This window comes from Heptranchias perlo, chromosome 2 (assembly GCF_035084215.1).
Source record: "Heptranchias perlo isolate sHepPer1 chromosome 2, sHepPer1.hap1, whole genome shotgun sequence".
In the NCBI taxonomy this organism is placed as follows: Eukaryota; Metazoa; Chordata; class Chondrichthyes; order Hexanchiformes; family Hexanchidae; genus Heptranchias; species Heptranchias perlo.
The window spans coordinates 118622661-118648920 of record NC_090326.1 but is presented as its reverse complement, the minus strand read 5'-3'; the positions used below and the strand labels follow the sequence as shown (position 1 = coordinate 118648920).

The window sequence follows — 26260 nt, the reverse complement described above, 5'->3', positions numbered from 1 at the left end:
TCAATGGATTCACAGAGTTTACTACAATTAAAGATTTCTCTAGTTCCCATTTTATACTTGCATTTTAAAAAAAGTTTGTGTGCTTGGTTTCAAAATAGCACAATAATGTTTTACTCTTTTTTTAAAAGATTCAAATTGTTGTATTGTAATTTTCAATAACCACAAAACATCTGGGCACATAATCGGTCACATTACCATTAATACTGCAAAACAATGGAGGTGAGCATAATATACAGACGGATAAAATCATCAGTAATTTGAAAAGCCCTGTAAATTATAAAAAGACACTAAATAATGGGTTATCACATTCTACACACATCAGTAAATGTTTACATAGTTACTTTTAGAGAGAGGACGGGCAAATTTTGAAATTTTATAACTGTTCATTCATTTTCTCCAAAGCTCCAAGCAATTTAGTTCTTTGGGATGCTACAAACTCAATCATATTATCCCTCCCAAGCTTAAGCAGGGGTTACAAACTTTTCACATACAACAGCTCTGTTAAGAGGCTATACCACAATTTCAGAAACTCTTAAAACTCTATCACTATTCAATAATTGATAAATTCATGATCATATTTAAAGGCAAACCTTATTCATCATTCCCACTGCTGTCAGCTGAAGAAAAATAGAATAGGAATTGAATGTACTTATTTAAGAATAGCTGTCATAAGAGAAATCAGTATAAAGTGCCTAATGCTGGAGACACAATATTCATATTTGTAAGTTATGTGAAAATTGTGGACAATCTCAATGCATGGTATCAAAAATACAAGTGGCTTGAATCAGCAACTGACTTTTGATGGCTCAATAGTGCTGCCAGAAGAGACTGCACCCATTTACTAGCTAAGTAAAACCAGGTCATTTAATAAAGGCCAAATTTGTTATTTTGGGGCAAATTTAATTGCAATTGTTTTTGTTTATTAGCAGCAGATTCCAGAATTTATCAGGATCACCATCTACAAAACATAAGTTATCCTCCAAGACACTATCTGGCAAAGCCTAATAGTTGGGATTTCAATTTAAATTTTTTAAATTAAGTCTTACAGTATAAACGTACATGCAATAACCAGTACTAAATTAGTACATTGAAATTTTAGTTGTATATATATATGAAATAATTTTTGATGCCATAAACTTAAATGAATTACTGAAAACAGCAAGGTTGACTTTTATTAGTCCAGTTCTCATTGCATTCGCCTCTTGTAGCTGATTACTGGATTATTAGGAGTATGTATCATGGTTGTGTAATTCACTGTTGGAAAGTATCCATCAACAAGATCAAATTCATACAACCGAATTAAAGTGGACCAGATAGTCTTGATCTGTACATTTGCAAAGTTCTCCCCAATACAACGATGGCGACCTAGATAGAGGAAAAGTGGAAAAATTACAAGGCTGGAAAGTAAAGCTCTTAGACTGTAGGTGAACTTTCTTGCTGATTAATGGTCTGCTGAAGTGTCTTTGGATAACTCGTGCGTTTAAAAAGAGGACGCAAAGGGAAAAGATCTAAGGGTTAATCTATGAAACCATCATCAACGTGCTTAGCTGCAGTTTTTTTTTTAAAAAGGGCAAATAAGGTATTGTATTGCCTCAGCAGAGGGATAGAGTACAAATCAAGAGTTTGTAAGATTAGGTGATCAGTACCTTATACCAAGAACGGTGAGTAATAAAGATCATTCCAGGTATCAGGAATTTGGAAATGTTAAGTCGAGCTTGATTTTATTTGCAAAAAATGAAACTTTGCAGGGACCTAATAGAAGTTTTCAAGATTATAAGGGGAATTGACTTAACCATAGGATCATAGGAACAGGAGTAGGCCATTCAGCCCCTCGAGCCCACTCCGCCATTTGATAAGATCATGGCTGATCTGTGATGTAACTCCATATACCTGCCTTTGGCCCATATCCCTTAATACCTTTGGTTGCCAAAAAGCTATCTATCTCAGATTTAAAATTAGCAATTGAGCTAGCATCAATTGCCGTTTGCAGAAGAGAGTTCCAAACTTCTACCACCCTTTGTGTGTAGAAATGTTTTCTAATCTCGCTCCTGAAATGTCTGGCTCGAATTTTTAGACTGTGCCCCCTACTCCTAAAATCCCCAACCAGCAGAAATAGTTTCTCTCTATCCACCCTATCCGTTCTCCTTAATATCTTATAAACTTCGATCAGATCACCCCTTAACCTTCGAAACTCTGGAGAATACAACCTCAATTTGTGTAATCTCTCTTCGTAACTTAACCCTTGAAGTCCGGGTATCATTCTAGTAAACCTACGCTGCACTACCTCCAAGGCCAGTATGTCCTTCCGAAGGTACGGTGCCCAGAACTGCTCACAGTCCTCCAGGTGCGGTCTAACCAGGGTTTTGTACAGCTGCAGCATAACTTCTGCCCCCTTGTACTCTAGTCCTCTAGATATAAAGGCCAGCATTCCATTAGCCTTATTGATTATTTTCTGCACCTGTTCATGACACTTCAATGATCTATGTACCTGAACCCCTAAGTCCCTTTGGACATCCACTGTTTTTAATTTTTTACCATTTAGAAAGTACCCCTGTTCTATCCTTTTTTGGTCCAAAGTGGATGACCTCACATTTGCCATAGTTTTGCCCATTCACCTAATATATCAATATCCCTTTGTAATTTTATGTTTTCATTTACACTGCTTACCAAGCAAATTGTTCACTTAAGATGATGTTGATTTAACAGGAAACATGCTTTTAAAAAGGTAGCACGTTAGGAGTAAGAGGGGGGTAAGGCAGAACATTTTATGCAAAATAGCAAGAGAGTTATGGAGTAAGTTACTGGGGGAGGCTATTGAAGTAGACAATGTATTTTCAGAAAGGGAAAGGATATGGAGAAAGCAGAATCTAGAAAAAGGGATGGGCTTAATAGTCTTTTCCTGTTCCTATGCTGCTTTTGACCAGGGTTGTAATTAACATCTGAGATGTCCAGCCTGGGATCAGGAATCTCCTATGTGGATTAAATCAACTGGGTGAACCCACATCTAACCAAAATGTCATAGCACATTAGTTCACAACCCATCCACCCCAGTTGCTTTGACCAAAGATCTAAATGTCTGTATGATTACCACCTATTTTGTCTACCCATCATATTTCAGAAAAGGCTCAAAAAGAGTCACATGGCCTACCTGCACCAAAAGGTACAAATGCAAACTTTTGCAGGGCTGCTGGGTTATCTTGGAGATAGCGATCTGGGTTGAAATCAAACCTTTCGGTCCAAGCATCCTGAAGTCTGTGGTTGACAGTAGGAGAGACACACACTTGGTGACCGGGAGGAATGGTGTAGCCAGCTACAGTCTGTAAGAGGAAATGACAACTCAGGAATACAAATACTGTTCAGTTTGTGAATTTTAATGACAACAGAGACAAGTAAAAAATGGTAGAATATTGGATGAAAATGCCAATAGATTAAGTGATCAATACTGCTCTAAGCATTTCTTCCACTCAAAAACTGGAGTAAACACTTTTTCAAAAGGCCAATGTTAAGGCCTTGTTAAAGATCATTACTTGAACAACAGTGCAAGCATATCAAAAAGTGAATAGTTTACCTCAAATTAAACTCTGCATTAGTGAGGTTAATGAGGGCAAGTTGTAATTAACAGGCGAGCAGTAAATATTACAGCAATTTTGATCACAAGTATCGAGCCAGTAGCCGCTCATGCATTCTTCATATGCAATTTGAGACAATGGGTGTCATCATGGTATATAATGGTAATGAAGTGTAGGGTATCACAGTAGTGCCTAATCCTGTCCACATGCAAACACTTGCCTGTAGTGTTCACTGGCTTATTTATCCCTACCCTTGAAACACTGAAGCCAGTTGTAGCATGTCATTATCACCCTGGCTGAGATCAGCTGGTTCAACACAGAACCTGGGCCATTGTGGTCTCTTATCATGTAGTGCAATTACCCACTAAACCATCTAGGAGTATTAATAGCAAATCATCCGATTGTTGAATCCTGATTTTCATGGTAAGGACCAACAATGAGGAAAATTTCTGGTCACATCTGTTCATAGGGTATCTGTACAAGTTCACTTTGCATTAATACATATAAAATGCGCATTAACTCAAAAGAAGGAACTGCGCAAGTAATTCTGCTATGAAAATCAAAAGCTTTGTGTTCACCAATATTCACCAATTCTTTGAGCAGTCACAAGTTACAACAGAGCTACAAGTAGAGTGGTTCTCAGCTCCAATGTCAATACCAAACACTAATTGTTCTTTTCTTATGCTGTTACACACCTGTGGAGTTCTTGCCATCCTCATCATAGTCATTATTGGAGGACGAAGCCTTAGTGTTTCCTTTAAGCAGCGATCCAACAAACTCATTTCCTTCAGCTACAAAGAAACCAAAAATAAGTTTGATGCTGGCTTTGCATTAATCACTAGTGAATCTATCCCAGGTCAGTCCTAGGCCAGTTTATTTCGCCCTTTTCCTCTTGCAATCAAATGATTCAATGGATGACAAAAAAAAAGAAAACTTACAGTTGTATATGTTTTACATGCATTTCCCAAATCAAGTCCATAAGCATACAACTGCTCAGAATTCACCAACGATACTGGTACTAAACTGGACCATTGCAATAGTTGGAAATGGAAATATTCACAGGTACTCCTAGGTTAAGGGGACTTGCTGGTAAAGATTATAGGACATGGTACTCAGAAAATATTTCTAAGTTGGGTACAGTACAAGTCTGAGGGACACTGAGTACCAAAAAAGCTAAAATTGTCCCATCCTTCACAGACACAAAAATTATTTTAAATTGGAAAAGAAGTGAATAAAATGTGTAAAACCATCACACGAAAGGAACAGAAGACTAATTCTTTGATCAGGCACTTTCAGGAAAAATCAATGCTCATGCTAATTAAAAATGGGTAGAAAATCAGGGGCTGTGGACCTGCAATTTCCTGACCAGCACTCCCTACGATATATTTGCCCTCTTGTGTAACGCGATTTTCCCCAGCCCCAGCAGAAGCTCTATTCTAATCCACAGGGATGCTCAAATTTTAATGTGAATGAGAAATACACTGCTTATCCAATGGTATTTGTAATAACTGGCTTTAACTGTTCATCTGCTAAACAATCATAGTTTACAAATCTTTCTACTTTTCCCAGTTTAGGTCTGGCATGTACCTGATCATAGTGCAGCGGTGGCATGTCCTCCCCAGACACAGCTTTCTGCTCTGCATAGCAACGTTCCTGTAGCTCTCTGTCTTTAGCCAAGAAAAATCCCATCCAGGAACTGGTAGTGGAGGAAGTATGTTGCCCTGCCAACAGCAGCCCAATAAGCATGCCTGCAATTTCATCATCAGTCAGAGGGGTACCATCCCTGGAAAAAAATTATAAAAATGAAAAGAAATTGTAGTACTACAGTAAGCCAAAGGAAATTGCTAAAGTGAAAAGCATGTAGGCCATCTCAAGACAGGCACCTTTTCCTTTACTAGAAGGAGCAGAGCAGGAACCTGCTCTTAGACCTTTGTCTGTGCCACTCTCAAAATGACTAGTAGGAATGTAGAGAAGAGCATGGAGTGACTCACACTCGTAGTGTATCCTTGTGAAGAAGCACCTGGATTGCACTCAACATAGTCAAGATTAGGAACTCAGCAAAAGGTGACAGTGGGTGTAAAGCTGCTGCTTACTACATAGAATCATACAGCACAGAAGGAGGCTATTCGGCCTATTGTGCCTATGACGGCTCTTTGAAAGAGATAACCAATTAGTCCCACTCCCCTGCTCTTTCCCCATAGCCCTGCAAATGTTTCCTTTTCAAGTGTATATCCAATTCCCTTTTGAAAGAAGATGATGTCACATAGTTATCCTTTCTATGATACAAATGGCACAAGAATATATTCACTTTTTAAACAGGAGAAAAGCAACAATAACCTAAACTAAATATACCACATATCTTATGGTATGCTGATGCAATTCATCTCTTCCAACACACTTCAGCACTACTCATTAAACTAATTTGAAAATGTAAGTGTATATTTATCAGAACCTATACTTTTGATTTACTTAGAAATAAAGCCTAGACTTTTAAACATTTATATTTGAATCTTAATCCCAGCTGAGATGTTGGGGTACATGTATACCAAACATGAACAGTATTCCTCAAGTTCCATTAATTCAGGAGTAGAGTAGGATTTCAGGATTGAGTGAGAGATCCCACATTTTCAGTCTCATTACTGAATACTAAAAATTAAGTGTAAAATTCTTTAGGTTTAATTCTACTTATTATTAGAAGTTACAGTAAGTAATCTCCTCAAACACTTGTATAAAGCGGTGAACATTTTGAAAGCAGAAAAGCCGCCTTCAGTACTCACAGAGCTGAGGACTTACTTGTAAGTAGCATCCAATAATGTCTGCAATATATCATTCTCCCTCTCACTGGACTCCCTGCGTTTCTGGATTACCTTATAGAAGATATTCTTGATTTCTCTGTGTGCTTTATCCCGCCGCCTATCCAGAAATAAAAAGGGAAGTTTTAATGATTTAAAGAGAAAAAAAAGTGTGGATGAAACTTATTTACAAAGGCAGCTTTAAATCATTTGACAGGGGCAAAATAGTGAGAACGTGATGGGAAGTCATTACATCAACATGCACAAATCTGATTATAATCTAAAAGACCCCAAGCTGCATTAGTACAAATGTGTTCCAGCACTACATATATTTGCGCTATTTTAGCACTTGTTTATTTTCTCTTCCCACTTCGACCACGAATTTCTTCACTGACTGCTGATGAAATGTATCCCAGGCTGTTAAAAGAAGCCAGGGAGGAAATAGCGGAGGCTTTAACAATAATTTTCCAAACTTTACTGGATACAGACGTAGTGCCGGGCCGGAGAATTGGAGGACTGCTAATATTGTACCGTTGTTTAAAAAGGTACAATGGGAGCAAAAGGTTTAAAAAGGGAGCAAATGATAGACAGAGTAATTACAGGCCAGTCAGTCTAACCTCTGGTGGACAAATTATTGCAATCAATTCTGAGGGACAGGATAAACTGTCACTTTAGAAAGCCACGGACTGATCAAGGACAGTCAGCACGGATTTGTTAAGGGGAGGTCGTGTCTGATTGACTTGATTGAATTTTTCGAGGAGGTGACTAGGAGGATCAACGAAGGTAGCGCAATTGATGTAGTCTACATGGATTTTAGCAAGGCTTTTGACAAGGTCCCACCTGGCAGGTTGATCAAAAAAGTAAAGGTCCATGGGATCCAAGGAAATGTGGCAAATTGGATCCAAAATTGGCTCAGTGGCAGGAAGCAAAGGATAATGGTCGACAGGTGTTTTTGCGACTGGAAGGCTGTTTCCAGTGGGGTGCCACAGGGCTCGGTACTAGGTCCTTTGCTTTTTGTGGTATACATTAACGATTTGGACTTAAACGTAGAAGGCATGATTAAGAAATTTGCCGATGATACAAAGATTGGCCATGTGGTTGATAGTGAGGAGGAAAGCTGTAGACTGCAGGAACATATCAATGGACTGGTCAGATAGGCAGAAAAGTGGCAAATGGAGTTCAATCCGCAGAAGTGTGAGGTGATGCATTTGGGGAGAGCGTACAAGGCAAGGGAATACACAATAAATGGGAGGATACTGAGAGGTGTAGAGGAAGTGAGGGATCTTGGAGTGCATGTTCACAGATCCCTGAAGGTAGCAGGACAGGTAGATGAGGTGGTTAAGAAGGCATATGGAATGCTTTCCTTTATTAGCCGAGGCATAGAATATAAAAGCAGGGATGTCATGCTGGAACTGTATAAAACACTAGTTAGGCCACAGCTTGAGTACTGTGCACAGTTCTGGTCACCACATTACAGGAAGGATGTAATTGCACTAGAGAGGGTGCAGAGGAGATTTACGAGGATGTTGCCAGGACTGGAGAATTTTAGCTATGATGACAGATTGGATAGGCTGGGATTGTTTTCCTTGGAACAGAGGAGGCTGAGGGGTGATTTGATTGAGGTGTACAAATTATGAGGAGCCTAGATAGAGTGGATAGGAAGGACCTATTTCACTTAGCAGAGGGGTCAATAACCAGGGGGCATAGATTTAAAGTGATTGGTGGAAGGATGAGCGGAAATGAGGAAAAAGATTTTCACCCAGAGGGTGATGGGGGTCTGGAACTGACTGACTGGGAGGGTGGTAGAGGCAGAAACTCTCAACTCATTTAAAAAATAGCTGGATGTACATCTGAAGAGCCGTGACCTGCAGGGCTACGGACCAAATGCAGGAAAGTGGGATTAGGCTGGGTGGCTCGTTTCTCAGCCGGCGCAGACACAATGGGCCGAATGGCCTCCTTCTGTGCTGTAAATTTTCTATGACTGCTCTCTAGGAAACAGTTAGTCAGGTTGGGTACCCTCTAATATTTCAATGAAATGCCTATTCTTCATGAGTGAGCCTAAGATAGTGAGTCTCAGCAAAGTATTTAACTACAAGAGACGTCATAACCACCCTGGTCCTGTCCCTACCTGATATACACATTATGGCTTTAATATTCTTTCTATAATGGAGCACCCAAAACTGCATACAGTACCCTGTAGCTGAACCATTTCCTTGTACAAATTTATCTCTTTGCTCTTGTATTCTGTGCCTAATAATTATATATCTCAAAATGCTATTGACCTATATCATATACATCCTCTCGTTATAAAGTAACATACCCTTTGACCATAAGCAAAGTCATAGAAAGTTAGTTACAGCACAGAATGAGATCTTTCAGCCCATCGTGTCCATGCCGGCTGAAAAAGAGCTATCCAGCTTAGTCCCACTTTCCAGCTCTTGGCCCTTAGCCCTGTTGGTTACGGCACTTTTTAAATGAGTTGAGAGTTTCTGCCTCGAACACCCTCTCAGGCAGTGAGTTCCAGCCCCCCACCTCTGGGTGAAAAAATTTCTCCTCAGCTCCCCTCTAATCCTTCTACCAATTACTTTAAATCTACTAAGGGAAATAGGTCCTCTCTATCCACTCTATCTTGTCCAGTCATAATTTTATATACCTCAATTAAATCTCCCCTCAGCCTCCTCTGTTCCAAAGAAAAGAACCCCAGCCTATCCAATCTTTCCTCAAACAGTGGTGGGGGTCTGGAACTCACTGCCTGAAAGGGTGCTAGAGGCAGAAACCCTCAACTCATTTAAAAAGTACTTAGATGTGTACTTGAAGTGCCGTAACCTACAGGGCTACCGACCAAGTGTTGGAAAGCGGGATTAAGCTGGATAGCTCTTTTTCTCCAGCCCTGGCAACATCCTCATAAATCTCCTCGTACCCTCTCTAGTGCAATCACATCTTTCCTGTAATGTGCTGACCAGAACTGTACGCAGTACTCAAGCTGTGGCCTAACCAATGTTTTATACAGTTCTAGCATAACCTCCCTGCTCTTATATTCTATGCCTCGGCTAATAAAGGAAAGTACCCCATATGCTATTTTAACCATCTTATCTATCTGTCCTGCTACCTTCAGGGATCAATGGACATGCACTCCAAGGTCCCTTTGTTCCTCTACACCTCTCAGTATCTTCCCATTTATTGTGTATTCCCTTGCCTTGTTTGCCCTCCCCAAATGCATTACCTCACACTTCTCCAGATTGAATTCCATTTGCCACTTCTCTGCCCACCTGACCAGTTCATTGATATCTTCCTGCAGTCTCCAACTTTCCTCCTCACTATCAACCACACGGCCAATTTTTGTATCATCTGCAAACTTCTTGATCAAGCCCCCCACATTCAGGTCCAAATCATTAATATATACCACAAAAAGCAAGGGACCCCACTGGAAACAGCCTTCCAGTCGCAAAAACGCCCGTCAACCATTACCCTTGGCTTCCTGCCACTGAGCCAATATTAGATCCAACTTGCCACTTTCCCTTGGATCCCATGGGCTTTTACTTTTTTGACCAGTCTGCCATGTGGGACCTTGTCAAAAGCCTTGCTAAAATCCATGTACACAACATCAAACATGTAATGCATTATGTCATGGGACTTCTAAGAATATGTTAAAAACCTTGCACTAACACTCTAGATGTCACAACTGCCCAGTGCAAATTTCTGTATCACAATTAAGACTGGACCCAGAATAGATGCAGCTTAATTGACTTTCACACACAAAAGCAAGGTTCTGACCCACAAACTGACCTATAACTGACCAAAGCATTCATTTGAAGAATGCAATAGTAAATACAACTTCTAGCCTTATAGCAATACACACCAGAATAACAGATTATAATGTGTACAATGCTCTGGTCCTTATCAAACAGCATAATCTTCTGATTTGTCATGAGGAATGCTACACGAGATTGACTAGTATTTATAATAGATTTAAAAAACAGGAGTAGTAAATTTAAAATACACATACATGCGCATGCATGGGACATTACAATTTAAAATATGGGAATTCTATTGAACCTTTCCTCAACAGTATCCCAATACAAAGAATTATTCTGTTTGACCTGAGTAGCATGATTAGCGACCTTACCCAATATTCATTACCTGAAGCTGGGAAGAGGTAACCAACCAGGAAGAAGCCAGGCAGCATGGGTAAATCCACCATCAAGGTCGGCATAGAGCTGTGCAACTTTTTCATTCAGCTGGTTTCGAATCTCTTTACCATGTAAGCAACGGCTGGCTGTTAAAATGATCAGCTCAGAGAGGGCCTCAAACAAATCTAAAAAATAAATTATAAATTGGAGATCGACTAAATTAAATAAAATATGAAATGCCTTTTGAACTCTTAACATTTTATGCAAGGAAATTACATAGCCAGTACTAAGTGCAAACACGCTCAGTTGTTCTAGATTTAATTATGAAAGCAAATTGAAATCCTTACTGCCACTCTTCACTCGAAGGAATTCAAAATTCTAAAAGCCTGAATTCTAAAACCACTTCATTCCTTCATTCAAAAGGATCAACATTGTGCCAACCTCATTGTGAGAATTATCAGGCAATTGTTTAAATTGGGCAAATAGCGCCATCCAATTTCCATTACAATTATTGTCAATTACAAAGTCGCCGTTTACAATGCGTTAAGCGCAGTGGCTACTCCAGGCAGAAACGGGTGTTCAGCAAGTAGTTGTCACCTCATTAAGGTGTACTTCCAAGTAAATTACATCATCGCATCAACCCAACCAAGCAATTCAGCTACAGCTAATCCAACCAGTGTTTTAATAATAGACAACCTTTATCCCTAGTATGTGTTTGTCATCTACTACCACTGCCAAGGTTCAGTGGAGTTCAAGTTCCTCTGCTGATGATACTGCCTCTGCTGGTCTTACATCGAGTCTACAGCACAGAAACAGGCCATTCGGCCCAACTGGTCTATGTTGGCATTTATGCCCCACACGAGTCTCCTCCCTCCCTATTTCATCTAACCCTTTCAGCATACCTTTCTATTCCTTTCTCCCTCGTGTGCTTATCTAGGTTCCCTTTAAATGCATCTACGCTATTTGCCTCAACTACTCCTTGTGGTAGAGCGTTGCACATTCCTACCAGTCTTTGGGTAAAAGAAGTTTCTCCTGAATTCCCTATTGGATTTATTAGTGACTATCTTATATTTATGACCTCTAGAGAAAAGAGTCCCAGCCTGTTCAGCCTTTCCTGATAAGTATATCCTCTCAGTTCTGGTATCATTCTTGTGAATCTTTTTTGCACTTTCTCCAATGCCTCTATATCCTTTTTATAATATGGAGACTGGAACTGTGCACAGTACTCCAAGTGTGATCGAACAAAGGTTCTATACAAGTTTAACATAACTTCCCTGCTTTTCAAATCTATCCCTTTAGAAATAAACTCCAGTGTTTGGTTTCCTTTTTTATGGCTGTACTTTTAATGATTAGTGTATCTGTACCCCGAGATCCCTCTGCTCCTCTACCCCATTTAGACTCTTATTATCCACCTTATTCTTCCTACCAAAATGCACCACCTCACACTTATCTATATACACACCCATTCTGCAAGTTTGTTAATGTGTTGTTGCATTTGATACATTTTTCCTTTGTATTAACTATACCTCCCCCCCACCGCAAATTCGGTGTCGTCCACAAATTTTGAAATTGTACTTCCGATTCCCGAGTCCAAATCGTGAATGTAAATTGTGAACAACAGTGGTCCCAGCACCGATCCCTGTGGTACACCACTTCCCACCTTTTGCCAGTCTGAGTAGCAACCCTTAACCCCTACTCTGTTTTCTGCTTTATAGCCAGCTTACGCAGGAAATCATTGTGAGAGAAGAAAGTTATGGTAGACAAGCAATACAGGTTAAATCAGAGTATGCCTTTTCTATGTGAAATACCAACGGCACTATGCACAGGTTCTCTTGAAGGAATATTTTTGTCCATTTCAAAGTTTAATTAATATCAGAGCTTTTTGATCATGTAAACCATCACAACACATATAGCGGGCAAATCGCGATAGCTCCAACTCGCCTGCTATTAGCAATGGGGACATAATAAACTGACAGATTTACCATGGTATTACATATAGCAAGTTGCATGTTGTGCTGTTTTATAAGGATCATGTTATGTTACATAATGCATAATGTATTATGCTGCTGCTAAAGTGAAGCTGTGTCCCTTAAAGGCCATAAAGTCTGACCTTGCCCAGTATTTATTTAACTGCTCTTGAATTGGGATTGAGTGAATTTACCAGAGGTTAGACATATTCTGGCTCCTATGTCAAATGAAAGCCTTGGTTTCTTTATGCTTTTTTCAGGTGTGACATAGGAATTTGAGTGTGACAATGGACAGGGACGTGTGATCAATGTACCACATCTATATATATTAAAGATCTTGTATATGGCACTCATTGGGTGTCCACAAATCTTACTTCCTATAAGACTTGTGTGAACCTTTATCAACTGCCTATGTAAACATTAATAATGTGAAAACCTTATCTAAGTATCAACATTTTATAATGGGAAAACTATATAACAATTTTGACGTCAGTTTATTGATGAACCAACTGAACACTCAAAGTGCTTTTTGAAAAAATCTTTTTACCCAATTTTTTCAACAAATGAAATTTTTTAAATTACTTAAGGTTTAAATCAAATTTTAAAATTACATATTATACAATAAATTGATTAAATTCGCCCACTGAATTGCCTTTTGTGTCTTTTAATGCTTCAAGATATCAGTCAGTCTCATAAGCCTAAGCTTCAACTGAACATTTTTACCTCAAAACAGCTGGACAGACCTTCCAATCACATCTGTACATTCTGAGCACCTGATGTTTGCAAAGTTTCCCAGCATGCAATCTGTCCATCAGCATGACTTGATCTCATCATGTGACTGAGATTTTCACTGCTTTTTCCAAAAGACCTCAAGCACAACAGAGATTGAATTCTCAAAGCTTTATTTCAGAAATTGATGGCACCTATGTAAATTTATTAACGAGAGACAAGACATACGATCAGCTGGATCTGTGATTGTGGTATCTTCGTTGATGGTTAGAAATGAAAATAAAGTTTGATTATAGGAAATATATTTCTGTTTTAGTCACTTGCTTCTTTATTAATGTTGAAAATTCAATTTAAAAATCTCCTCAATCATTTTTGAGGCTTACGGATTTTTTAAATATAAAACTTGGAAATTGTGTAATTTATGAACTTTGAGGGTTTGAAGTAAATTTTGTTTATGGAAATTTATGTTCACTAAATACTTTATAAGTCAGCAAGTTCAATAATGTAACCCCATGCTTCCAGTTCATGTCAGAATCGCATATCAGGAAATTGCACACTTCCAGTCTGTGATGTTCTATCCAGAAAATTTACCTTAAATGCTTTAATGCAAGAGCATAATGGCAAGAACCACTGATGGGAGAAACAGGGACACAAAATTGACTGTGGATGGGTCAGAGAGGAGGCTGAAGGATAGGAACATGGTGGGAGGGTGGTAAATAATGGTCCAAAAGAGGCCTATGGCAGTATGGGTCTCATTCTCCTAGGTTCCTCCCCTCAAAGTCCACAAGACTGTGCTCCCATCTAATACTGCCAGGTCCCAACAACCCAAGCACCAAAACCCCCTTCCCAGTTCACCTGGATTCCAGGATCTCCTCCTGAGACTTCTCCCCCCTCAAGATCCCAGGATCCCTTCTTTGTCCTCACAAATCTCTAGACAGCACTCCCAGTACTCTTGCATTCCAGGATCCCTCTATAGGTCCTGCCCTAATGTTTCTAGAAACTCCCTCTCCAGTGTTTACAGAACCCTCTGCAAATTGCACCTTCAAAGTACTGCAAGTCCCTCAGACTCCATCCCAGCACTGCCTTTCCCCAGACACTCTTTCCAGTGCTCCCAGAGCCACCCCCAATGTCAATAATTTAGCATTCTAAGTAAAAAATATTTGCATAGCACCTCTGTTATTATAAATCTTCCAACTCATAGTAACGCCATGGGAGAGCGGTTACTAATATATTCAAAGTCTTGCATATGGAATGCATTTCCTGCACATATTAATCTTGTTACATTTGTCACAACTTGGCTCTCACTTTGTGAAATATTTATACGTTAATGTTGACACAAGAGGTAAAGTATAGGTCAACATTTACCCACCGAGCTGTCTAGGGGTTTAAGTCTTGGTTCCTTTCAGTACCTGGAAAATTATAAGCCCATAATAGAAACGATAATCTGGGACAAAATTAAGTGTGGATTAATTAAGGAAAGCCAGCACAGATTTGATAAAGGCAAATCGTGTTTAACTAACTAGATTGTCCTCATCAAAAGACTCAATGTGGTTGATGTGGTGTATGTGGACTTCCAAAAGCCGTTTGATAAAGTGCCACATAATAGGCTTGTCAGCAAAGTTGAAGCCCATGGAATAAAAGGGGCAGTGGCAGCATGGATAAGAAATTGGCTAAGTGACAGGAAACAGAGATTAGTGGTGAACACTTGTTTCTCGGACTGGAGGAAGGTATACAGTGGTGTTCCCCGGGGGAAATACTAGGACCATTGTTTTCTTGATATATATTAATGACTTGGACTTGGGTGTAGAGGGCACAATTTCAAAATTTGCAGATGACACAAAACTTGGAAGCATAGTGAACAGCGAAGAGGATAGTGATAGACTTCACGAGGACAAAGACAGGCTGCTGGAATGGGCGGACACGTGGCAGATGAAATTTAACTCAGAAAAGTGCAAAGTTGATACATTTTGGTAGGAAGAATGAGGAGAGGCAATATAAACTAGAGGGTACAATTCTAAAGGGGGTGCAGGAATAGAGACACCTGGGGGTATATGGGCACAGGTTGTTGAAGGTGGCAGGGCAGGTTGAGAAAGCGGTTTATTAAGCATATGGAGTCCTGGGCTTTATAAATAGAGGCATAGAGTACAAAAGCAAGGAAGTTATGATGAACCTTTATAAAACACTGGTTCAGCCACAACTGGAGTATTGTGTCCAATTCTGTGCATCGCACTTTAGGAAGGATGTGAAGGCCTTAGAGAGGGTGCAGAAAAGATTTACTAGAATGGTTCCAGGGATGAGGGACTTCAGGTACGCAGGTAGACTGGAGAAGCTGGAGTTGTTCTCCTTCGAGAAGAGAAGGTTGAGAGGAGATTTGATAGGAGGTATACAAAATCATGAGGGGTCTAGACAAGAGTAGATAGAGAGTAACTCTTCCCATTGGCAGAAGGGTCAAGAACCAGAGGACACAGATTCAAGGTGATTGGCAAAAGAACCAAAGGCTACATGAGGAAAAACTTTTTTTTTTACGCAGCGAGTGGTTATGATCTGAAAGGGTGGTGGAGGCAGGTTCAATCATGGCTTTCAAAAGAGAATTGGATAAATACTTGAAGGGAAAAAAATCCGCAGGGCTACGGGGAAAGGGCAGGGGAATGGGACTAACTGGATTGCTCGTGCAGAGAGCTGGCACGGGCTCAACGAGCCAAATGGCCTCCTTCTGTGCTGTAACCATTGAAAGAAAAATTGCATTTGTCTTATAACATAAACAATGAGCTTGTGACCCAAATTAAAGACTTTAGATTTTAACCAAAGTTATGAAACCTCTTCATCAGTCAAAATTAGCATGTTGGGACTTTGTGCACAATTGTGAAGATGAAACATTTAAACACTCACTTTTAACCCCACTGTCACCCCAGCGTTTAAAATACTCATGGGTTTCCTCTTCAATCAGAGGGATGTGCTGTTTAAATTGAGCAATGTTGAGACCAGTTTTGAGCATCTTCTTTTGTTCCAGAAATATCTTGAAGGATGAGAAAGCAACAGCATATGAAATAATGAAGGTGCATTAACACAATTTTCATTTACAGAAACAAGTCATGCTCTAAAGAAATTAATCTTCTACAATTTGGAATATTTTCTTTTTATATTACTTTGAGTAAAATTTTTTGTTGGGAAGAACAACTCCAGCTTCTCCAGTCTACCTGCGTACCTGAAGTCCCTCATCCTTTACCCCACCCAACAATGTGCCCCAGCCCTTCAAAGAAGTATCCTTACTGCATCAGTATTGCATTTCCCGCCCCCCCCCCCAATTTCCCACACTAGCCATCCTTTACATTTACAGCGTTTGTCTTAAAAAAATAATTAGGTAGAATTTTACAGCACAGAAACAGGCCATTTGGCCCAACTGATCTATGCCGGTGTTTATGCTCCACACGAGCCTCCTCCCACCCTACTTCATCTAACCCTATCAGCATATCCTTCTACTCCTTTCTCCATCATGTATTTATCTCGCTTCCCCTTAAATGCATCTATGCTATTTGCCTCAACTACTCCTTGTGGTAGCGTGTACTGCATTCTCACCACTCTCTGTGTAAAGAAGTTTCTCCTGAATTCTCTATTGGATTTATTAGTGACTATCTTATATTTATGTCCCCTAATTTTGGACTCCCCCACAAATGGAAACATCTTTAAGTCAACTCTATCAAATCCATTCATAATTTCAAAGACCTCTATCAAGTCACCTCTCAGTCTTCTCTTTTCTAAAGAGCTCTAGCCTGTTCAATCTTTCCTGATGTGGAGATGCCGGTGATGGACTGGGGTTGACAATTGTAAACGATTTTCAAATAAAAATTGTTGGACTATAACTTGGTGTTGTAAAATTGTTTACAATCTTTCCTGATAGTTATAACCTCTCCGTTCTGGTAAAATACTTGTAAATCTTTTTTGCAATTTGAGTGCCTCTATATCCTTATAATATGGAGACCAGAACTGTGCACACTACTCCAAGTGTGGTCTAACCAAGGTTCGATACAAGTTTAACATAACCTCTCTGTTTTTCAATTCTATTGCCCTAGAAATGAACCCCAGTGCTTTGTTTGCATTTTTTATAGCACTTCCTGGCTTGCCACTTAATAAGGATCAAAAGTTGACCAAGTCGCAGCTACAATATGGGTGCCTCTTATTAGATTTCAGAGCCTCGACTGGCTAAAGCAATGACCTTTGGAGCTGGCTTTCAACCAATCAGAAGTCTTTTTTTTTCTATTGTGGGTCCTACCTCAAAATAGATGGTAAGCAATAGAAAATGGATAAGAACTTAAGTTTTATATTAGGTACAATGACTAGAAATGAAGCTTGCATAATAAGAGAGCGAATGGGGAAATGGGATTATCAGTGTGAAGGCAACTGGAGACACGTGAATGTGGAGTCATTTAATGGACCAATGACCAGCTGAGTTAACCAAGCTTGCTGACATTGTCTCATTCACATCTTCTTATCCTTGTGTTAAGTGAACTGGTCCCAAGCTCTGGATTCATTTTCATTGCTAAGAGACACCAAGGCAAGAACCAGGGTCATACTGAGGTATCATGAGATTAGGAAGCTGGGGAGAAAACAAGACCAATTGTATAAAGCAATGTCTACCCCAGAGAGGCAGGGAGGCAAATGGGCAGACTAGCCGCAAGGTGATTGAATCATGTCTGTGCTTTAGCTTTGAAATAGTCGCAACAGTGGGGAAAAAAATTGGTTCTCAGACCAGACATGTGGTACAAGACTCAAATTATGGACAATCTTAAATAATATCTAACCCACAATGTCCATTTCCATAATGCATGTGTTATTTAATATAAAGGTCTTTAAGTAAAGTGAAAAAGGAAGGCGAAACAGACTTATGAATAAGTTATGCTTACAGTTTGTGCCATCTTTATCAGAATCATCTTCAATGATTAAAATAACTCAAGTATTAACATTACTAGGTTAATGAAATTAATAATTATGAAACTAATCTCTTTTACAAACTGAAGTGTATGCTAGCTCTATCATTTCTTCTGATTGTCTTTGTTGATGAGTAGACCACATTCAAAATACAGTGGACACACAACTAGCTGAACTAAGAACAGAATGAGGTAGGTTGCTATACTGCTTTTGTTATTAATAATATTACTGGAAGATTAAGTCAACTGAGAAACATGATCAAATAAAGTGTGCCACAAATTCTATGATCCTGATGTATCTGAAAGTATATATTAACATAGATGCACACATATGAAGTTACATGCAAGTGTGTGACTAATTATAAGCTTCTTAATGTTCAGTTCAATAAAAAGATATTTCTGTTGCTTTGTGGCTTCATCTGATCACAGGCCTTCAGTTACTGTAGCTCCTGAGTTTTTGAAGCAAAGTGTCAGATGTGCATTAAAAAAAGTTTGTTTTTTAAACTTCAAATGCATACTGGGAATACACTGAAGAGAAGGGATCCTGAACTGTAATATCTGCACTGATCAGTTTTCACTTCCCTAGCTTATATATTTTAAAATGTTACATTCTCGTGTGTGTGTGTGTGTGTGTGTGTGTATTTTTAAACTAGGTGGTGATCGCCTGAGGATTTGGTCACAGATAGTCTGGGGTCCAGATTATTGTTGGGATGTTTAGCGTGGTCCCATTCCATGCCAGGGCAAAGAGGACAACAGGAGGCTTGGCAATGGAGAAATTTAAAACCACAATCACTGGACCATAAGAAAAATAGTGCTCTACCTGTTTAACAGCACCAAAAATATGATAAACTGTGATGGCAGCTGCTCTGAAATAACTTGTTTTCCTGGAACTGGCTTCTAATCCGAGGTTTATATCAGGGAGATTTTTGTTTGGTCCAATCAAAATAAATATAGAAGTGAAAGCCACTTTACATAATACATGGAATTTATCAAAAGCACCGTACATGTGTATCATAAACATGACCAAAGTCTAAGGTCATTTTATAGCTTTTTTGTGACATAAATAAATGACTCCATGGTAAACTGTGAATAAGAATTTTTACTTGGAAGCAAGATTGACACTCACTATTTTTTTCACTCTTTCATGAGACAAGTTCCATATTCAACAGCTTACTATCCTGAAAGAGATTTTCATAAACCACCAAAGCTAAATTGGTAATGAAACAGAACTAAATCTTTCTTAAGAAAATAGACACTGTAAAAAAAAATCCTGAACGAATTAATTACGAGATAGGGCTCAAGTTTCAATGATGTTAGTAGCATCAGATTTTCTACACATTAGTCGAATATACATACTGGGTTTGGAACATCATAAGCAACTCCTTTGCCAAAAACTGGTGTTGTAAGCTTGGAGTAAACATCCTCAGCATTCAAGTCTTCATTTTTACTGTTGAAGAGCAAAGCTGCAGAGTCACTGCCCAGCAAGTAAGTAAATGTCTTCCCAACCATTGTAAAACTAAACACAGGTCCATACTGTTCAAAAACAAAAAGAGGGAGATTAGGAATTGTTAAAAAAAAAACAAATAACCAAATGAATTCACATTCAAAAGGCATATTCCCTTAGTTTTAATTCAATAATTCTCTACATGAGCTGCAATTTTTTTTAAATTGCCGTTCCGACTACATTTGTTTGAGTTCAACACATCTTGAAACAGCAACTTGTGAAAATTCAGCTACAGAACCAGAAAATACAGATTTAAACTTACACCCTACTGATTTATAGCACAACACATTGATGCATTAGATTTTCAAATCAGATGTAAATCCACAGTAGTGCAATGAAGTGCATCACTGAGGACATAAGCCATTCAGCAGTTGAACTGGGACATTTTAAAAAGTCCACAACAGCATTCAAAGGGATCGGAACCGATTAACTGAATGAGGCAAGGAATGGTAGATGGCTTTTAATGTGGATATAAATATACTATTTTGGTCAGGTGGTTAATGGGATTGGGCCATTCAACCCCATCAGGATTATTTACAAGTGAATATGTAATACCCATTTGTACAGAAAACATGATTCATAAATACACAGTGCGTGGTATACATTAGCAAAGGAAAATGATTTTGGCGTGATTATAGAACATGCACTGTAAGTGAGGCTATGACCAATGGAAAACTGCCTATGGAAGTTATAAAGCCACATTTATAACTTTATACGTAACTTCAGGCATAACGCCTCCAAAAAGACGTAATAACACTGGTAAGACCTTAAAGAAGAGCAACAAGGGTGACTCTGGTACTCATTGTAAAGGAACATTCACAGATTCATTGTTTTCAGTGGGAAAATGAGTGGAGACATAGTCTGGGTATTTATAATCACTGAAATAAAAACAGTTAATGCTGGCAACACTCAGCAGGTCAGGCAGCATCCATGGAGAGAGAAAGGTTGGGTTAACATTTCAGGTCGAGGACCTTTCCCAACCTGTCAAACCTGGTTTAGAAAGTACTCAGTTGGACATTTTGTAAACCTATCTAACCTCAATTTAAATATTTAGAGAGCAGGGATTGTTCACTCTCCCTATCTAAACACTGACATTTTTAAAATACTGCTGGTCATGTGGGCAGTTTTCTGTCAGGCAAGATTGGTACAGTTTCAGCCAGGATCCAGGGAATGTAAATGTGATTCTGCCTGGCTGGAAGCAGACCGGTAGCTGTAGTGTTAGTACATCCTTACAGAATTATAGAACAGTGGTAGATTTCAAATGAGATAAAAGATTAATATAAATCCTATTCAGTAGAGAGGTAGATATGTGAAATAGATACCCACCAAAAGAGTTACTGCTACGTTGATTAACTAAATAGATAAATATCTGATTAACAAGTAAGTTATAAAGGACTAATATACACATAAATGTTTTATGAAACACAATAGTTTTAGTCCACTGGAATCATAGGAATATCACCTGCAGAATCAGAGTTGATTAATGTAAATAAAAATCCTCAACTGTTGCCTATTCATTTTGATGGTTAGCAAAAAATTTAGTGCTACACTCTTGGAAATTTTTGCTAGGATTATTCACCTCCCTCAAAAGATTTAATAACTTTAGAAGTCCACGACAGTTAAAATGGTGCAAACTCTGCTGGACACGATGAATTTGATGGGCCCCCTGAGAGCTTTCTTCCCCATTCCTCCTCCCCACCCAGTTCCACATGGTGTTCTTCTAAGATGTGCACAGTGCAGTCCTCATTTCAAAATCCAACATTCAGTCCAAGGATTTATTTCTTTTACGTCAGTAAGGAGGGGAACAACAGAAATAGTGCAACAGTAGGCATTGGAAGCTAAGCACAATTAGATTATTGCAGGGTGGTTGGGGGATAGAAATATATTTAACACTTACCTTGCAGTATGCATTTTCTAAAAATTCAATTGGACTTCTTCCAAAAGCAATTGCATGTCCAAGGAATGGAATGCTGGAATGAATATAAGGTGGGTATTTCTGCAGGAAAAAAAACACATAAATCTATGATTCTGTAACATAGTAAAATAATACAGTGGATTCATAGCAATACATAGAAGTTACAACACATAAACAGGTCATTTGGCGTAATCAGTCCATGTTGGTGTTTAACCTCCATTGGGAGCAAATAGCCCTAATCACACTTACCCACCCGTTCCTATCTCAAGAATCCTGAGGTTTGTCAAGCATGATCATCCCTTTTGAAATCCACGCTGGCTACTTCTAACTATTTTCTTTTTATCCAGATACATGATAATTTAATCCTTAATTAAAGACTCCAAAATTTTCCCTACCATAAACTGTAATTACCTAGATTAGCTGTATCTTCCTTTTTAAAAATGGGTACCACATTAGCCACTCTCCAATCCTCTGTTCACACCAACAGTCCTGATATATCATTGTACGGGCCTCTGCAATTTCCTCCCTCATCTCCTTCAGGATCCTAGGATGTATTCTGTCAGGCCATGGTGCTTTGTCTTCCTTTAGCTTAACTAACTTACAAAAAAAAATTACTTTTATCCATCCTAGTATCACACGTTTCGCTCTCAACCACTTCAGGAATCACCTCCTTTCTGATATCCTTCTCATTTCTTAATGCTTAAGGGATCAATGGACATGGGGAAAAGGCAGGAACAGCTTACTGAGTTAGATGATCAGCCATGATCATTTTGAATGGCGGAGCAGGCCCGAAGGGCCGAATGGCCAACTCTTGCTCCTATTTTCTATGTTTCTATTAGTAAAGATCAATCCAAATTACTTATTAAATATCTGCCATTTTAGCAATGCCTCCGCCCTTGTAGGCTTATCAACATATTACCTGAGGAAGAAGTCCTTAGAGTTTCTAGAGTCACAAATATTTTCAGTAAAATTTTATCGATTGTCTATCATAATTGTTCACATACTATCACTTTTTTTTTAAAGTTTCATTTACTTTACTAGTTTTCTTGCCTATTCAGATACAAGTGCACAAAGTTCTCCCTGAACAGCAATATGGCCAAAATGATCATTTATTTTAGTGATTCTACTGCAAAATGATTTGCCTTGCGTTTTTTTCCTGAGGAAAATTTGCATCACAGTGATGTACAACCCTAGAAGTATCACTTTGTCGCAACAAAAATCCATCTCCTGCTGTCCAACATGACTGAAAACTTTACCTCACTACAGCTAGTTTTTGATGAACTAATTCAAATATGATACCTGCGTTCAAAATAAACCCTTTTTATTTCAAGATTAAAACAGCTTAATATTTATAGCCGATTTGTAATTAAGGGCTTTAACTTTGGTCTTATCAGATAAAGTTATAATTCATTGTAAATCTCCCAAGCACCGAATCAAGCGTGAACTAACTGGAATAAATGGGGACGTTTCAAGAAAACAACAGCACTGTTTCCAGCAGAAATTATCCGTGACCATTAATAAGCCAATACACACATTTCCAAAACATAAAAGGCATGGGATTCTCAGACATACCAAGTCCTTCTGATTTTCAGCCTGTTTGAAAGTCATTTTGGAGAAATACGCCAGGCTCAAGATAAAAGCTGAAGTAAGCAGCACCGTGGATGTCAAACTGCCCTCCGCCACCCTTTCCACGGCATTTTCTACCACAGACGTGCCAGCCTCAAGCAGCAGCATCAGCAGCATCATCATCGTCCCTGTGCGTTGTCGAGGTGCCCACCGGCTCAGTCTTTAGTCCGCCTCTGCTGGAGGCTCCTCCAGGCTGCTGATTTGGGATTCTCCCCTTCTGCCCCCACCACTGGAGCAACCACACCAGAAAAAAAAAATTCACCGGCAGAGGTTTCCTGCAATTGAAATAAAAAGGTGACGGGACAGGGGCAGTGACAGTGACAGTGACTGGTGCTGGTGCTGGTGCTGGGGCTGGCAGGTGGAGGTGGAGCCGCAGTGAAGAGCCGTGTCCGCAGCGCTGAGACCGAGTTTGCGGAGGGGAGGCGGACCGAGCGGTAATAGGACAGGAGACCGGCTGGTCAAAGGCAGCTCTGCGCCCTCATTGGCTGCACCTCGCTCTACTGATGTCTGACTATATGAAGTCACAAAGGAGGGGCGGGGCTCCAGCGGGAGTTGCGGCTCCCTCGGTTCACCAGAATGGGCATCCCTTCTGCCTCATGCCCCAAAGCTGTGGGGAAAGAGGACAGGCAGGGTCAGTGCCGGAATACCGCTTGGTGCTGGAAATCTGCAGTTTAAAAAAAACACACAGAAAATGCTGGAGGTGTTCCAAAATCATGAAAGATGTAATGATGTGGAGATGCCGGTGATGGACTGGGGTTGACAATTGTAAACAATTTTACAACACCAAGTTATAGTCCAGCAATTTTATTTTAAATTCACTATTTAATTTGAATTTAAAATAAAATTGCTGGACTATAACTTGGTGTTGTAAAATTGTTTACAAATGAAAGATGTAGATAGAGAGAAACTGTTCCCGTTGGCGGAAGGGTCGAGAAGCAGAGGACATAGGTTTAAGGTGATTGGCAAAGGAACCAAAGGTGGAAAAGCTTTTTTTTACACGGCGAGTAGTTAGGATCTGGAATGCGCTGCCCGAGGCGGTGGTGGTGGAGGCAGATTCAGTCATGGCCTTCAGAAGGGAACTGGAGAAGTACTTGAAAGGAAAACATTTGCAGGGCTACGGGGAAAGGGCAGGAGAGTGGGACTAGCTGGATTGCTCTTGCGTAGAGCCGGCGTGGACTCGATGGGCCGAATGGCCTCCTTCCGTGCTGTAACCTTTCCATGATTCTATGAACACTCAGCAGGCCGGGCAGCATCTGTGGAGAGAGAATGAGAATGGAGGGGAGACATATTACAGGGCTGTTCCCCTCTCCACAGATGCTGCCTGACTTGCTGAGTGTTTCCAGCATTTTCTGCTTTTGATATTACCTAAAGTCAATATTCAGCCTAGAAAGCCACAGACTGTTAGGAAAAATAGGTACCGTTCCTGAAATTTTCATTAAGCTTGGTTTCAACAGCGTAGGACGCCAAACATGGAAAAGGGTAGCATAGAAATTGGAGGGGAAGTTGAGCCACAGTGGTCAGAATCATTTACTGATAGAGTGGAGAAAAAAATTACCCAATGTGTGTAGTCTTTTCACTAATTTTTAAATTTTCATTAAATTAAAAAATTCCCAGAGTTTTTTTTATTGATTTTTCACGATTTGCCATTTTTTCAAAAGTTTCAAAGAACACTGAAACTGATAGGGTTTACCTTAATTTGCCAGGATTTTTTAAAATTTAGACTTAGAATCATAGAATGGTTAGAGCACAGAAGGAAGCCATTTGGCGTTGAGTCTGTGCCGGCTCTCTGCAAGAGCAATCCAGTTAGTACCACTCCCCTGCCTATTCCCCATAGCCCTGGAAATGTTTTCCCTCTTGAAAGCCACAATTGAATCTGCCTCCGCCACCCTTTCAGGCAGTGCATTCCAGATCATAACCACTTGCTGCGTAAAAAAGTATTTCCTCATGTCGCCTTTGGTTCTTTTGCCAATCACCTTAAATCTGTGTCCTCAGGTTCTCGACCCTTCCACCAATGGGAAGAGTTTCTCTCTATCTACTCTATCTAGACCATTCATGGTTTTGAACACCTCTATCAAATCTCCTCTCAAACTTCTCTGCTCTAAGGAGAACAACACCTACCTTAAAGATAGTAATCTCCGGATTACTCCTGGTGCCACACACTAGTGAGCATGGAAATAGGAGGATAGAGCAGATGGATGCATGGCTGGAGAGATGGTGCAGGAGGAAGGGCTTTAGATTCCTGGGGCATTGGGACCAGTTCTGGGAAAGGTGGGACCTGTACAGGCCGGATGTGTTGCACCTCAACAGAGCTGGGACCAATGTCCTCGCAGGGATGTTCTCTAGTGCTGGGGTGGGGGGGGGGGGGGTGGTTAAACTAATTTGGCAGGGGGATGGGTACCAGGATGTAGCAATGGAAAGGAGAAACAAGGGGCACAAAGGATCAGGGGAAAAACATAGCACTAAGAGAGAATACAAGAAAGTCTAAGACTGCTTTGCAGTGCATGTGTGTAAACACACGAAGTGTGGTAAACAAGGTTGATGAGCTGCAGGCGCAAATAGCCACATGGGAATACGATGTCATGGCGATAACGAAGACCTGGCTCAAAAAAGGGCAGGATTGGATACTAAATATTCCTGGATACAAGATGTTCAGGAAAGATAGGGAAGGAAAACAAGGGCGGGGGAGGGTGGCAGTATTGATTAAGGAGAGTATTGCAGTACTGGAGAGAGAGGATGTCTTGGAGGGGTCAAAGACAGAATCTATTTGGTTAGAGTTAAGAAATAAAAAAGGTGCCATTACACTACTGGGTGTATTCTATAGGCCACCAACTAGTGAGAAGGATAGAGGAGCAAATTTGCAGGGAAATTACAGAGAGGTGCAAAAGCTATAGAGTAGTGATAACTGGGGACTTCAACTATCCTAATATAGACTGGGATAACAATAATAATATAAGCGGCACAGAGGGGGAGGAATTTTTGAAATGTATTCAGGATAACTTTCTTAACCAGTATGTTTCCGGTCCAACGAGGAAGGAGGCATTGCTGGACTTGGTTCTAGGGAATGAGGTGGACCAAGTGGAGCAAGTGTCAGTGGGAGAGCATT

The 26260-nt window shown here is 39.8% G+C and overlaps 1 protein-coding gene across 1 annotated transcript; it reads right to left on the bottom strand.

Moving 5' to 3' along the window:
• Positions 1–164: 164 nt before the first annotated feature.
• Positions 165–23516, bottom strand: cyp51 (cytochrome P450, family 51). Its single transcript, XM_067998866.1, has 10 exons — positions 23104–23516; positions 21514–21612; positions 19469–19645; positions 16077–16203; positions 10502–10676; positions 6363–6482; positions 5157–5352; positions 4265–4360; positions 3149–3317; positions 165–1365 (listed from the first exon to the last, which is right to left on the bottom strand). The coding sequence occupies exons 1-10, from the start codon at positions 23278–23280 to the stop codon at positions 1187–1189; spliced, it is 1515 nt and encodes a 504-aa protein (XP_067854967.1). The 5' UTR covers positions 23281–23516; the 3' UTR covers positions 165–1186.
• Between the last annotated feature and the right edge of the window lie 2744 nt (positions 23517–26260).